General features: G+C 37.5%; 1 protein-coding gene across 1 annotated transcript in view; it reads right to left on the bottom strand.

Annotated features, from left to right (window-relative positions):
* The window catches only part of SEMA3E (semaphorin 3E), a 149,345-nt gene that overhangs the window by 57,774 nt on the left and 77,289 nt on the right, over positions 1–14,282 (bottom strand). Inside the window, exons 3-4 of the mRNA XM_069801687.1 lie at positions 5,457–5,516; positions 523–642 (exon numbers count right to left, since the gene is read on the bottom strand). Of these exons, the coding sequence (XP_069657788.1) occupies positions 523–642; positions 5,457–5,516 (180 nt within the window). The remainder of the gene's footprint in view (positions 1–522; positions 643–5,456; positions 5,517–14,282) is intronic.

Below are 14,282 nucleotides of genomic sequence, written 5' to 3'. Positions count from 1 at the left end.
CGCTTAATGATCTTCTCTGCAGTACTATTTCACTCAGCTACAAGTGTCATTAAGGAGCTAATGCACTTGCTGAATATGATCAACATTAAGAAGATGAATTTAACAAAGAATTATTAAGGTAATCCATCTCCCATCAAACTAATATGTATTCTGTTATATGATGTATTATTTCATTAAAAAAAACACCACAAACAAACCAGTTTCAGATTTAGCTGAAAACTCCAAAATATTTAATAATTTTTGGTAAGAATTTCTATGTCAGCTTATCTAGTAATAAAATTCTAAGATGAAAATGACTTTGCGTTCTTTGCTTAATTCTCCAAAATATACTTTCAATCATTAGTGAGTTCCTCTAGTCACAAACTGAATTTTAGACCAGCATTACATTTCATCAGGGAAAATATCTCTTGTATGGTTTGTATGAGAACTCTGAGCACTTGAATTTAAATATTTATTTTTAACCATAGAGGCTTTGCTGGAATCCAGACAAGAAAAGTCACTACTGTAAAACAAATTTCTTACCTCTGATGGATGTCCAGCTCTAATAAAAGTACAGAGCGGATCAAAAGCTCCTGTTCCACAAGCCAGAAGATGCGTTCTGTTGTATCGGTGAAGGACACGAATGTAATTTGCACATTCATCCTGGTTTACATAAAAAAATAAAAAAGGAAAATATTAGCGCTTTTTTTTTTAAGTTTTGTGTTTGGAGTTTTTGGTTTGTTTTTTTTTTAAATCTTAGGTGCCCTTAGGTGATATTCTGTGTATGGAAACTGTCTATCCTGTTAAATATAAGACCTTAGTTCTCCCACTTTCATGTTAGTACCTCAGTGCCACCAATTTCAAGGATGGACACTTTTGACATGAAAAATGCAAGTTTAGAGCATTATTTATTACAATTTGTTTTCGATGCTTAACCAATTAGGAGTTATTAAGTTATAAAATACACTTCTGTGCTTCTCTAATTTCAGAGATATTCTCCAAATCTAAATATTTGTTTTACTAAATATTATTAGATGCACTAGACATTAGACTCAGAACATGAGACTTGAATAGTCAGCAAATGGCTTCTCTCTCAAGTTTAATAAACTTTTTCTCAAGAAAAGTAACACTTTTTTCTTACATTTTTTTCCATAAGACATCTGCACCATTAATTTCTTGTATAATTAATTGCTAATCAATATTTTTTTTATATTGTATAGCCTCATGCTTTATCTGTTCCTACTGTTCAAACCCTCCTTTGAAGAAGAAATTATTCATTTCCCCCAGGGCGATACACTGGGACTCATTAGTGTATTTGCAGCTTCATAAATATTACAATTAAAAAATTTTCAAACATCCCTTTGAGATGTGGGGTCATTATCCTTCCTGTGCTAAACTAGAAGTGGAGACAGTGAGATAAAAGTATCCATTGATTTTGGGACTCCTGGGACTTGGTTTTACAGAGTATTTAACATTTTGCAACAATTTCTATGTTTGGAGCAAAATTCCTGTTCATTTCCATTCATTGCTCAACATTTCTGCAAGTCAGACCCTGGGTTTTAACAGTCACACCAGGTTTAAGACGACAATTATAATGGGATTAATCTTAGCTAACTTTAGCTATTCTAAAGTTTAGACATGTAATTTATGCTATTCTCCTAGGGTTTTTCAATAGTAAACGAAGAAGGCTAGACATCTCCAAAAAGCAATTAATTCTATCCTAAAATGGAAATGTAAAACAGAGTGGAGGAATTTCCTTTTTGCTGTCCTTCACTGATGACTACTCTAGTTTTCAGACTGCTATATTTATATTAGAACAATCCTGGGTCTTATTAACCATCTGCAAGGACTTAATGTCACAGAGGATGAGTCTGCAGCAAGGCCATGGGCAGAATTCAGCTCTTGCAAATCCACATTGGGTTCAAAACTAAAACCCACCTTTCTTCTTTCTTTAAACGCTTGTGTTCTTCAGTGCAAGTCTTCCAACTGCTCCAACAAATAAATAAGGATCATAAGGAAGAATTCTCCTTTGCTACATGATTCTCCTTAAATGTTCACCTTGAAGATATCTCATGCTAATTGAAAGAAGCAGGTAATCTACACAGGCAGGTAATCTGTTGTGTAAATAAATATTATGTGTATGCAAAGGACAAATCAACTTGCAATATCTTACTTCTGGAATTTCTTAATTCCTAACTAATTTATTCTTTTTTTACAGCAAATGAAAAAAAAATAAATAAAGGTCTTCCTTCATATGGCATCCGCATGATCTCTCACCTGGACAAAATTTCTTAGACCCACTGAAAAAAACCTGCTACTTGAATTGTCAGAGAAGTTGAGAGAAGAGTGAGTTGTGATTAGTAGGATGCGATCCTCTATACATGGATCAACACTCAGAGACAGAGGTGCCCACTTTGCATGTGCATTTCACAAACGTTTGCTGACTGGTGGTAGCAGAATGTTAATACATGGGAATTTTATGATGCTTTGCAGTTTTTAAATACATGCTGTACTGGGCACTGATGTTGTTCCTCATTCTGCCTCCCCTCCAAGTATGACGTTCCTGACTTATCCCCTCTGTTCTTTCTCAGTGGTGGTCTGGTCTTTACTCCATGGTTTCCTTTTTTATCCACATATGCCTGCAGCTCTTGATCTTTGTCTCAAAAGCACTGTGGAGGAAGAGAGATCTTAGGATTTTTTTTTTTAAATGGGCAAAAAATTACACATTTTTTTCTCCTGTGCGCCTTTATAGAAATGCCTCAGAATTTCTGCAGAAAAAACAGGATGAGGCAGATACCAACTATAGAAAAAAGTCATCCCAAATGGCTAGAATTTATCATTTATAAACAAATGAAAAAAGGTGCTATTCTGGGAAGTGCCAGGCAACTAGGCATTGCTGCTGGCCCCACTAACAAGAAAGAGATGCATCAGCCAAGGGAACATTAAAACAAGTTTTCTTCCTACTATATTAATGAATTAAATGTTGTGGTTGTCTTTAGGAGGCTCCATAGACATATTAATAGGTCTGTGGAATTTTATTCATCTGAAACTTCTCTGTGTGAAGGAATTAGTCATCACTACAGAATTTGATTTCTATATCTGAATGATTTCCAATTCTGATAAAATAATTGAAAGGAACAAAAGCTCTCACACCACAGGTGTGTTTCCTGGCAAACTGGATGAAAGCAGAAGGATTTTTTCCTTGGCTTGACCCAGATCAGAAAAGTGTGGCCTGAGTTTAAGGTGATACATGTGTTGTTAAGACAAGGCTTTTCTAACTGTCCTATTAAGTGTGTTACAAGGTCTCTGAAACTGTATTTATGACTACAGTACTTGCAGTTTTACTGCTACAAGATGAACTGATAACTTTTAAAGGTTGTAAAAGCTTGTAAAAGTGGCCTGTTCTGTTATACAGAAAGAGGTAGCAGAGAACACTTGAAGTACCTCAACAGAGATGCTTATTACAGCATTTGTAGTTCTACTTAATGTTAATTATGCCTTGAGTAACAGATCTTTTGCAAAGGAAAATAAAGAAAGAAGCAGCATGGAAATAAGCAAAAAGGTTTGAAAGAGCACAGATGAGTAATTTTTTTTTCTGAGACTTTACAGTGGGAAAAATAACATTCAGAACTTATAAAATGGCAAAGGGTTGATTTTAAGACACTATGCCATTAAGTCAATATTGGTTTATGGCTACAAAAAACAAAGGTAAAAAGAAAAGTAATAGGAAATATTTTATTTTAATTTAGATTCCTTTCAGGTTGAGCAATTTAGCTTACTGAATACTGAGCATGCTAATGAAAATTACTAAGGTTTCCCTGGAATTAATTAGTCTTACTCATTCACATAGTCCCATACATAATTAGGTCTCATGTGAGGATCAGAATATTGTTTGGTAGTACAATATTTCCAGCTTTTGCAATTTTAACGCCTTTTTCTTAAAGACTCCAGTTCTGGAGTCTTGTGATTATTGAAAATTCTGTGTTTTTCTTTTAAAAAAATAGAGACCAAACTTTCACAGTACTGAGTGATGTGGGAAAGATATGAAGTTCTTTAAATTTTCTCATTCATTACAATGCAAATTTGAAGGCTTATAAAAACAGATCGGATTGTAAAAGATTTTCAATTTTAGGGAATCTCATGAGTCTGAGGAGGATACCTTTACATTACATTGGAAAACCAGTACCCATTTCTGTATTTATTTAACCCAAATAATATTGTCAAACTATCAGAGAATAAATCCCATCATGTAGTGGTGAAGGAAAGATGACAGAACTTTAACTGTAATAACAGCCTATGCTAAGACGTAGTATTAAATAAAGCTCAAAGGATTTAGGGTTTGGATTCATTTAATAGGATCATAAAGTTTGGATAATGTAGAAAAGCACCATTTTCAACCAAAGCCGCCTGAAATTCTCAAGGGTACAAAAGCATTCAGGAAAATGCAATGAACTTGTAAGATACCTCAAAAAGGATCAGTTCTAGGCCAGGTGAGTGTAAGGAGAGAAGTATCATGTTGGGTTTTGTTATTGTTGTTGTTGTTGGTTCACAAGTTCCCTTGATGTGGACTGTTCGCATGCTTGTACTTCAACAGGAATCTTTATAGTTTCCTAATCTTTACTGGGAATATGTTGTGGTTATCATCAAGGCTGCCTGTTTGCTCTATTTGTGGGAAAACTGTGCATGTGCCCTTCTATGTCTTACATTCCTGTCGCTCTTGCTGTAAAACTATCATCATTTTCAAATCCTTTGGTACAGTGTGAGCTCTCTCAGCTGTGGGATTTATTAGGTGTTGTACTTGCTGTGTGTTTATGAGGTGCAGATAATGAGCTTGGTGCACTGCAAAATTAAAGAGAGCTCCCATCCAGAAGAACTTTCATCCTGTGGTGCCAATGATATCAGCTGCTGTATGTCAGTGAGCTTTCAGGCTTTTTCCCGGGAACTGATTACAGTCAAAGCACTGGATCACAAGAACGGAACAGTTTTGGGGCTCATTAAACCAGAATATTTTAATTAATATATCAAAAAACCTATAGGGCAAAGCAATTTAGAGTATATTTGATAATTATTAAAAATTTAACTTCTTCTTTGAAAGTATTCTAGAGAATGTGAATTCTAAAGATAAATTAGAATGTGAAAAAGTTTGAATGGAGAAGGTATCCTGTGTGTATGAATAGAAAGGGAAACAGAAATGGGAAAGGAGAATTAGTAAGGTGCTTTCTTTGATATCACCAGAAAAAGAACTAAGAGAAAGTTCAGATGATCAAAAGTGTTCCTTGTCCATTTATGATCTGGTTTGAAAAACTATTAAACTAATAATTTAGTGTGTTCACAGTAGTTACACATTTTTAAGCTGCAACACTTAGAATTATATCTGTGCTTTGATCTCTCTGCAGTTTAGGGATACCTAAATCCTTGTTTTGGACCAGCCACTGGTATAATTGAAGTATACTTGATTTGTAATTAATGATACTTACAGCATCTCTTCCTTTAATTGCGCATTCTTCTGCCTGCAGAGGTGTACTAGGCCAATGGATCTGAGGAAAAAAAAAACAAAACCAAACATAGATCATTCAGCTGACACTCTGATCATGTCAGTCCAGCTTTTCCACTATTTTTCATTTGAAAGACTCCTAGAACAGAATTACAGAATCATAGAACAGCCCAGGTTGGAAGGCACCTCAAAAGATCATCTGGCCCAACCTTTCCCAGGAAAGAGAACCTAGATGAGATTACCTAGCACCCTGTCCTATCACAACTTTAAAACCTCCAGTAATGGAGGCTCCACCATGTCCCTGGGGAAGTTGTTTCAGTGATTGATTGTTCTCACTGTAAAAAATTTCTTTATTATCTCCTGGTGCAGCTTGTACCCATTCCCCTTTGTCTTGTCCGTGTGGCTCCTTGTGAAGAGAGAGCCTCTGTCCTCTTTGTAGCTGCCCTTTAGTACTGGAATACTGGGACGAGATCCCCCCGAGCCTTCTCTTCTCCAGGGAGACAAGACCTAACTAACTCCTTCAGTCTTTCCTCATAGGGCAGGTTCTTCAGCCCTTTGATCATCATTGTGGCCCTCCTTTGGAGCCTCTCCAGTCTCTCCACATCTTTAATGAATTGTGGGGACCAGAACTGGACCCAGTAGTCCAGGTGCGTCCTGACAAGTGCTGAGTAGAGTGGGATGATCATGTCTCTGCCTCTGCTAGTAATGCCCCTGTGGATGCAGCCAGGAGCCGAAGTGCCTTCATTGCCGCAGCAATGCACTGGTGACTCTCGCTCAGCTGCTTGTCCCCTGGGACCCCCGGGTCCCTTTCAGCAAGGCTGCTCCCCAGACACACAGATCCCAGTCTGTACTGGGCTCTTTGGCTATGTTGTCCCAGGTGCAAGACTTTGCACCTGTCTTTATACTTGACTAATCATACTATATATGCATTTTTCATTCTATGCTATAAAGTTTAATTAAGTTTCTGTTACTATTTGAAGTTTTCAAGTAAAATATTCCAGTTTTATTTTTAAATATCTATAAAAGTTTACAATAAGTTAAGAAATATTTTTGTTGAAACATAACTGTTTTGTTTAGGGTAACTCAGCAAACTTGACACTAGGCAACAGAATTTAAAGGAAAGTAATGGATGGAACATTTTATATAAATCCAGTAGAAACATTTCTGCTAAATTGTCAGTGACTTTCAACATAGAATACTAATTCTGAACTACTGATTTCCTGCTTTAAGTGACACTTAGGAAAGAAAATGGTTTACAGCGAAGTTAATGAGGGTCAGCAATTAACCTCCTGGGAGTAGGATCAGCTCTTCACAGTCAATTACTGGAAGTGAAGCCAAATTATACAAGCGAGACTTTTTTCAGCTACCCACTGTATAAAATTTGTGTTTCATTCCAGATGCATGGTTTGTTTGGATGAAAACAATGTTAAATGATGACTGAGCAGACTGGAATGATTACTTCATTTCTTAGAACTTTTAAAAGTGAAAAAAAAACCCACGTTCACTTCAGTGATATCAGGCTTGGCTGAAGCCAAATAAGTTTCAAAAAAATGGATGTCATCATTAAGACGTTTTTGTCAACACTCCAATCACAAATTATTTTTCTATCTGGAAAACATTTTAAAATTAAGTTCCTCTTCTGCTAGGCTTTTTTTCTTCCTTTTTTGTAATTGAATTAACTTAGGTTTCTTGGAATAATTCTAACCCAAGAAAATCTGGGGATAAATTACAAGAAAAGTAAATTGCAAGAAAAGTGGGAATAAATTACAAATCCTAGAGGCCTAGTGCTTAAAAGCAAGAGGTCAGCTATATGTTAGTCTTGTCAACATCAGCAGCCTGTCAGTGTTTTAAGTCTCAGTGCTTGAGTCAGACCACCTATTTTCAGACAGCATTTAAATCCTGCAAAGAACCTAAATTAATCGGAACATTTGTTTTCACCCAAATGGCCTTACAGTCATCTATGTGACCAGAAGTAACTCTCATCTAGTCTGTATTGCTGCTGTGTAGTCTGGGGAGGTACCTGAACTCTGCTGAACTCCCATGAGGGTACTCATCCTGCTGCCCTGGTCAGACCATTCCTGGTTCATTCAGTGCAAAACTCTGGGTCCACAGTCATTTACTTTGCTCACTGGTCAAGGATTGAATAGGCAACAGCCTGTCCTTATCCCCAAAGCCTAGAAGTTAGGATGTATGAACTCCAGGACCTCCTGAGCCTAAAAGTTTGAAGTCACAGCTTCTGCTTCCCAAACAAATGTTCTAACGAGCAGGCTGAAATGGGAGCTTTTGCCCATATCAGGTGTAGATGGCTAATAGGAACAGGAACAGAGAAATCACAAAGGGTATAAAACACTTGACTCTGTAACCTAATATCAAGTACACTGTGTGTAGGTGATTATTTTCGTATTTGGATACTTAGTCCCAGTGCTATTGAAAACATTTTCTATGCACATTTTCCACTTAAGACATACTGAATTAAATGCATTCACAGAATTAAGATAAAAAAGCCAAAGAGGTAACCCAATGCCCCTGCTTTGTCTGGAATGCTGAAAAGCAGCTTCAGTGTAAGCAACAAGAATTTTGGTCCTTGGCATAGAATTTTAGAATGAATCATAGAGTCATAGAATGGTTTTGGTTGGAAGGGACCCTTAAAAATGACCTAGTACAACCCCGCTGCCACAGGCACAGAAATCTTTCACTAGACCAGGTTGCTCAAAGCCCCATCCACCTGACCTTGAACATTTCCAATGGTGGGGCAGCCACAACTTCTCTGGGCAACCTGTTCCGGTGTCTCACCACCCTCATCGTAAAAAATTTCTTCTTTATATCTAATCTAAATATACCCTCTTTCAGTTTAAAATAATTACGCCTTGTCATATCACTACAGGCCCTGATAAAAAGTCTCTCCATCTTTCTTATAAGCCCCCTTTAAGTACTAGAAGGCTGCCATAGGGTACCCCCAGAGCTTTCTCTTCTCCAGGCTGAATAACCCCAGCTCTCTCAGCCTGCCCTCACAGGAGAGGTGTTCTAGCCTCTGACCATTTTCGTGGCTCTCCTCTGCACCCACTCTAACACTCTAATTGCTTGGATGCAATACTCAATGTAGGGTGTCACAAGAGTGGAGTAGAAGGGGCAGCATCACCTCCCACGACCTGCTGGCCACACTTCCCGTGATGCAGCCCAGGATACAGTTGGCTTTCTGGGCTGCAAGTGGACACGGCTGGCTCATGTCTAATTTTTCATCCACCAGTATCCCCAAGTCCTTCTCTGCAGAGCTGCTCTCAATCCATTCATCCCCCAGTCTGTACTGATACTGGGGATTGCCCTGACCCATGTGCAGGACCTTGTATTTGGACTTGTTTAACTTCATAAGGTTCACATGGGCCTGCTCCTCCAGCCTGCCAAGGTCCCTCTGGCTGGCATCCCTTCCCTCATGTGTATCAGCTGCACCACTCAACTTGGTGTCATTCACAAACTTGCTGAGGATGCACTCAATCCCACTGCCTATGTTGTCGGTAGTATTTTTCCCCATATGGACCCTTGAGGGACACAATTCATTACTGGTTTCCACTTGGATATTGAGCCATTGACTTAACTCTTTGGACATGGCCATCCAGCCAATTCCTCATCTATCTAATAGTCCATCCATCAAATCCATATCTCTCCAACCTTGATGTAAGAATGTTTGGGAGGACTATAACAAAGGCCTTACAGAAGTCTATGCAGATGACATCCGTAGCTATTCCCTCATCCACTTATACAGTCACTCCATTGCAGAAGGTCACTAGTTTAGTCAGGCATGATCTGTCCTTGATGAAGCCATGTTGACCATCTCTCTAATCACCTCCCTGTGTTCCATATGTTTTGACATATCTTCCAGGAGGATCTGTTCCATGATCTAATGAGAAGCAGGAGATGTATGCACAAACCTCTTGCAGAGGAGATGGAGGGCTTTGCTTCCTGGACAAGCTGCTCTAATCAAAAGGCTAATGTGTAACAGGAGCTGCCCTCTGTCCCTGTATCTGCCACTGCTGCCAGGTATCTGCTTTCCAAAGTGGGTCCTGCACAAATCCTTCTCCAAACGAAGCCCTGGTTTTGTGTTGGTTCAGCCATATGCGTATTCCCAATTGAGATACTTAAAGTGGCTTACCTTAGCAAAAGGTGCCTACCAGAAGGAGTAAGAAAGGCAGACCTTTTCTGTACCTTTTCTGCAGGTTATGCAGAGGTGTAGGATTCTATCTTCGATGGTCATAGCAGATTGCCTACCTCTAAGGCAAGTGCATGTTAGTTGCCTGAAGTAGATGGGTCTGAATTATTTAGTAACACGTATGAGTCTCCTGAAGAAGCTTTTCTATCCAGAAATTACTTTTTAAGACTCATAAATCTTACGAGGTTTATGAGTCTTAACATAAATGAAGATTAAGATTTTAATCTCTTCAGGATTATTTTAGACTGGAGAGTAAAAAACCTTCTGCATATCAGATTTTGCTATCATACCAAATTTTAAAATTTGATTTTGCATGCATCTTGGGTCTAAGCACAGTAGTCAAATATGTGTATAGTAAAAAAATGTTCCGCAAAACATAAAAAAAAAAAAATATTGTTTTTAATCTTGAAATCTTCATGAGGATTTCTTAGCTCAGTTCAAACAATTGAGAAGAGCTGCTCAGTCTTTTATGATCATTTGCAAAGAAATCTGTAGTCAGTGGCTCATACAATACTTTACCAAGGTGTACTTACTGTACTTAATTAAGTTTGTGTAATTATTGCTGTTGTACTTAAATAGCATAACATAGGACGTGTTTGCACTGTGTGGAAATCCAGATATTAATCAGCTGTAATGGTAGCCTTTAACCTGCCATATATTATTTTTCCTGATGTGTATGCTTTAGGGTTATGACAACTACCAGCTTTAACTTTGAATTGATTCTTTGCCAGGATTACAATCTTTTGGCAAGTTGTCAATAGCTATTGTTGGGAAATTTTCCTGTTCATCTAGACTGGAATAACATCACACTAACGTACATTTCACTGGGTGGCATGCTTGACATAATTATTGGTTTGGACATAATTTTTCAAAACTTTTCACCCCTGCAGGTTATTGTGAAGTAAATTTTTAAATTGCTTGTTTAGTGATGTTTTCTCATCTTGCACTATAATATGATCATCCTTGAGACCTGGATGATGTAATTTTATCACTGTGTTTAAAAGACAGGAAAAAGCTACCTTTAAATATACTCCTCATGGGAAAAAATGGAGTTGTAAGGCAGTACAGACAACAGCTACTGAGCAAATTCAGTTATGGGGAAAACTTTAATTGGAGCTGGAATGTTAATTAGTGTCTCCAAACAGCTTCCCTATTCAGTCACTAGCCTCAAAAAACAGGATGGCATACCTAATGAAAACTAATTTCAAGAAATTATATGAGCTTTATAGCACTTCAGGCCAAACCAGACTATTGTGTGAGCTAGTCTGAACTCTAGTATATGACAGAGCAATTAAGCAATTCAACTATCCCATCCCTGGTTTAAGTTAATAAACAGTGCTTAATTAACACATAACTTGTGTTTGGCTGAAACACAAATTCTACAAAAATATCTGGTTATGACTGGATATTGTATATATTTATTAACAAATACATAGCCACCTTGCCTCTTGGGAGGTAATTCCAATGGATAATCAAAGTCATTGCTAAATTGTGTGCTGCTTAATTCAGTTTGAATATATATATGTATGTTCCTACACAGTATTCAAAGGAGATACAAGCAAGCTCTGCTCTTGCAGACTTGTGTTCAGCCAGCTCTGGAGTGGAAATATAGCTAGCTTCACTAGAGGCGGGTTATATTATGAGGGCTCTATATTACAACAGAGACGTAAGTCCTGATCTGGGGCTATCTCATACTAGATCAGAAACACATTGAAATCTGCTTGCACAAGCTTATTTACAGATGGAGGAAGGCTTCTTTTCAGAGCAAGGTCTTCATGAGCCCTTTGAAGCAGAAGCTAGGAAGAAGGAGTATCTGTAAGGAGTTTGTGGACAAATAGGAAGTGCAGTTTATTTTCACTCCAACAAGAGACGAAAACTAGAAACAAAGGTCATCCTTCTCTATGAGCTGTTAGATCAGTGGTGATGAACTGCTGGCATTGGTTCAAATTTGCTGTCAACAAAGATCTGCTCTGGAACCAATTACAATGAAGTGAAATGCTTTTTAAAATAAATTTGGCACCAAATATCAAAGTAAGTTCTCTATCAGTGTGTTAGATCATTACAAGCCTTAAAGACTTTGGATCAAATCCCAAATATGTGTAAAGATTGATTCCAAAGGTGGTGTCAAAGGGAATGACAAGTTAGGGAAAGCAAAGGTCACATGGAGGGTACCTCTGAAGCTTTGGCGTTACACAAGATTTCAAGTACTTCTATGGCTTTAATTCTCTGTACATATTGATAACCATATTTGGTATTCTCCCTTATTCTTGCTAGTGTTAGAGCATTCTTCATATAGAAACCAAGGTGCATGAGTAACTTTGTTTCAAAAACTTATGGTAAGTCATGTTAAATACTTTAAGCAAGAAAATTTCTGTGTGTATTATATGAAAGGAGAGATACAAAGAATTAAAAAAAAAAAGGCAAAGTAGGCAAAGGAAATGTAATTTGGCCAATGGCGAAGTGAGTCTCTGTCTTTGTCCAAGATGACATGGAAGGTCTATGCCACAGCTGAGAGCTCACCCTGAACTTCTGGATTCGCCAACCAATGCAAGAATGACAGTAGTAGTTTTCTTCCCTGAAAGATTTTTCCCATTTCGTATGTATCTTTTCTTTACTGGATATGAAAAGTGGCCAGGATAACAATGCTTAAAATAATGTTGGTAGATATATACATAAACAGCTAATAGCTTATGTGAAAAAGCCATAATCTACCCTTCAGAGAGCTACTTTGTATTTGAAAACTGAAGAGAATTGAACCTTAAGAAAAAATATAGTCTATTAAAAGCAGATTTATAGGATGCATACCTCATATGCATCACAAGTTGAGTTTTTTGGAAATGTTGGATTACTTTGGCAGTCAATAGGTCTCAATGCAAAAGCATTTTATATCCAGTCAGCATTTTGTTGTTTTTCTTTGGGGGACTTCTAATATGTTTGCTAGAATTGAATTACTGGGTCATTTTACAGCAGAAGGGGTACATCTCTAGTTGAAAATGGGTTTTAGTTTGGTTTTTAGAAAGCATATTCATATTCCAAATTGTGGAGAGAGGGAAGTCAATGAATTAAAACACATAAACTGTTTTCTCAAACACAGAAGATGAAAAAAATCTATGGAAATCTGCTCCAAACTACCAACTTTATGAAACATCTCTTTTGCAGCTAGTGACTCATCGTGGTTACCAGAGCAAGAATAAAACCCAGGAACTTGCCTCCAGTCCTATACTTTCACTAGATTATATCTGATGTTTGAGATTAATTAAGCTAAAGTCTTCAGTCTGAAAGAAAAGGTCAAAGGCTAACCAACACACAGTTAAAGACAGATTAATGAAGAACTTTGGTAATAATGAATCAACCGGTCTCTCAGTTCCAGGAACTTCCCCCAATGTATCTCAGTAATTAAGCTCTCATATAACAGAAATGCTGTAGGACAATCAAATTTTCCCTACCTATCACTGAATGAGATCTGCACTGAGTGAACACTGGGAAAGAAGGATCATGGCATTTGTATTCAAGGGAGCTAAGTCCCAGTGAGGTCATGTTTCTAAGCATGCTAGGTCAAGCTCCATTTATTCCACTTTCTCATCTTTTGCACATCATAAAAGCAGGCAAGAAGAACTTCCATTAATTTGTCATACTCTGCACACAGGACTCAAGACAGAGAGTATGGTTTCAGGTTAAATGGCTGATCTTCCATCTAAAAACAACAACAAGGAGAGCAACGAATTTCAAGAGTGTGTCCAGATGGGACAATGGTGGTTGGACAGAAGCATAAAGTGCTCTATGTTGTCATCTTTCCTCATAAAGATTTACTGCCAAAAGGGGAAGAAGAGAGGGGAAAAAAAGCTTATTTTACAGAAACAACTGCTTCCTAAATGTTTTCATATCCCTGAGCTCTAATATCTTGTCACAGGATATTAATAATTTTTATCAAATGGAAAAGGAGTTAACTCATATCTCACTGTGGAGGAACAAAGCTCAGTATGTAACATTGCTCTCTGAGGAGTTAAAAATTATTATGTTGTTTTTAATGTAGATAAATTCTCAAATGGCCTCCCTGAGTATATTCATTTCCCCATATCTAGGATTGCCTTTCCCAAATTGTTTATAAAAAGGATAAAGCATATTATATCCGTTCACAGTAGTGGAACATGGTAATTACACTTGGAGATAAGCAAGGTTGCTTATGGTAAAATTGACCAGAGTGTTGGCATGAGAATAGTATTCACTTAGAACAAGGGGACAGAAAGAAAAGAATTTGAAACATCAGTGGTCAGTGCAATATGGACATCGACAAAAATTGTATTTCTCCAGAGGGGCTTTATTTTATTACTCACTTTTTCATTCATTTATTAATTTGAAAATGAATGAAAATATATCAAAACACATTGAGAAAATTTTTTAAAGTAGATAAGAAAAACTGAAATATTTCAAGACATCATTTACCCACAGTCAAGATGGTTGAGGTAGGAGCAATGCTCCTACCAGCTCCCTTTGCCACTGTATGCTTCCAATCCCAGCTGCCAAGGGTAGAAGTGAGGAAGGAAACCAAGGCTCACATCAGCTCAAACTCTGACCTCTCCACTTCAATTGCCAGCTTGCTGATCA

The sequence above is a fragment of the Haliaeetus albicilla genome, chromosome 14 (genome assembly GCF_947461875.1).
Source record: "Haliaeetus albicilla chromosome 14, bHalAlb1.1, whole genome shotgun sequence".
Taxonomy (NCBI): domain Eukaryota; kingdom Metazoa; phylum Chordata; class Aves; order Accipitriformes; family Accipitridae; genus Haliaeetus; species Haliaeetus albicilla.
The sequence above is the reverse complement of the archived record's forward strand: the minus strand, read 5'-3'. Positions and strand labels throughout refer to the sequence as shown.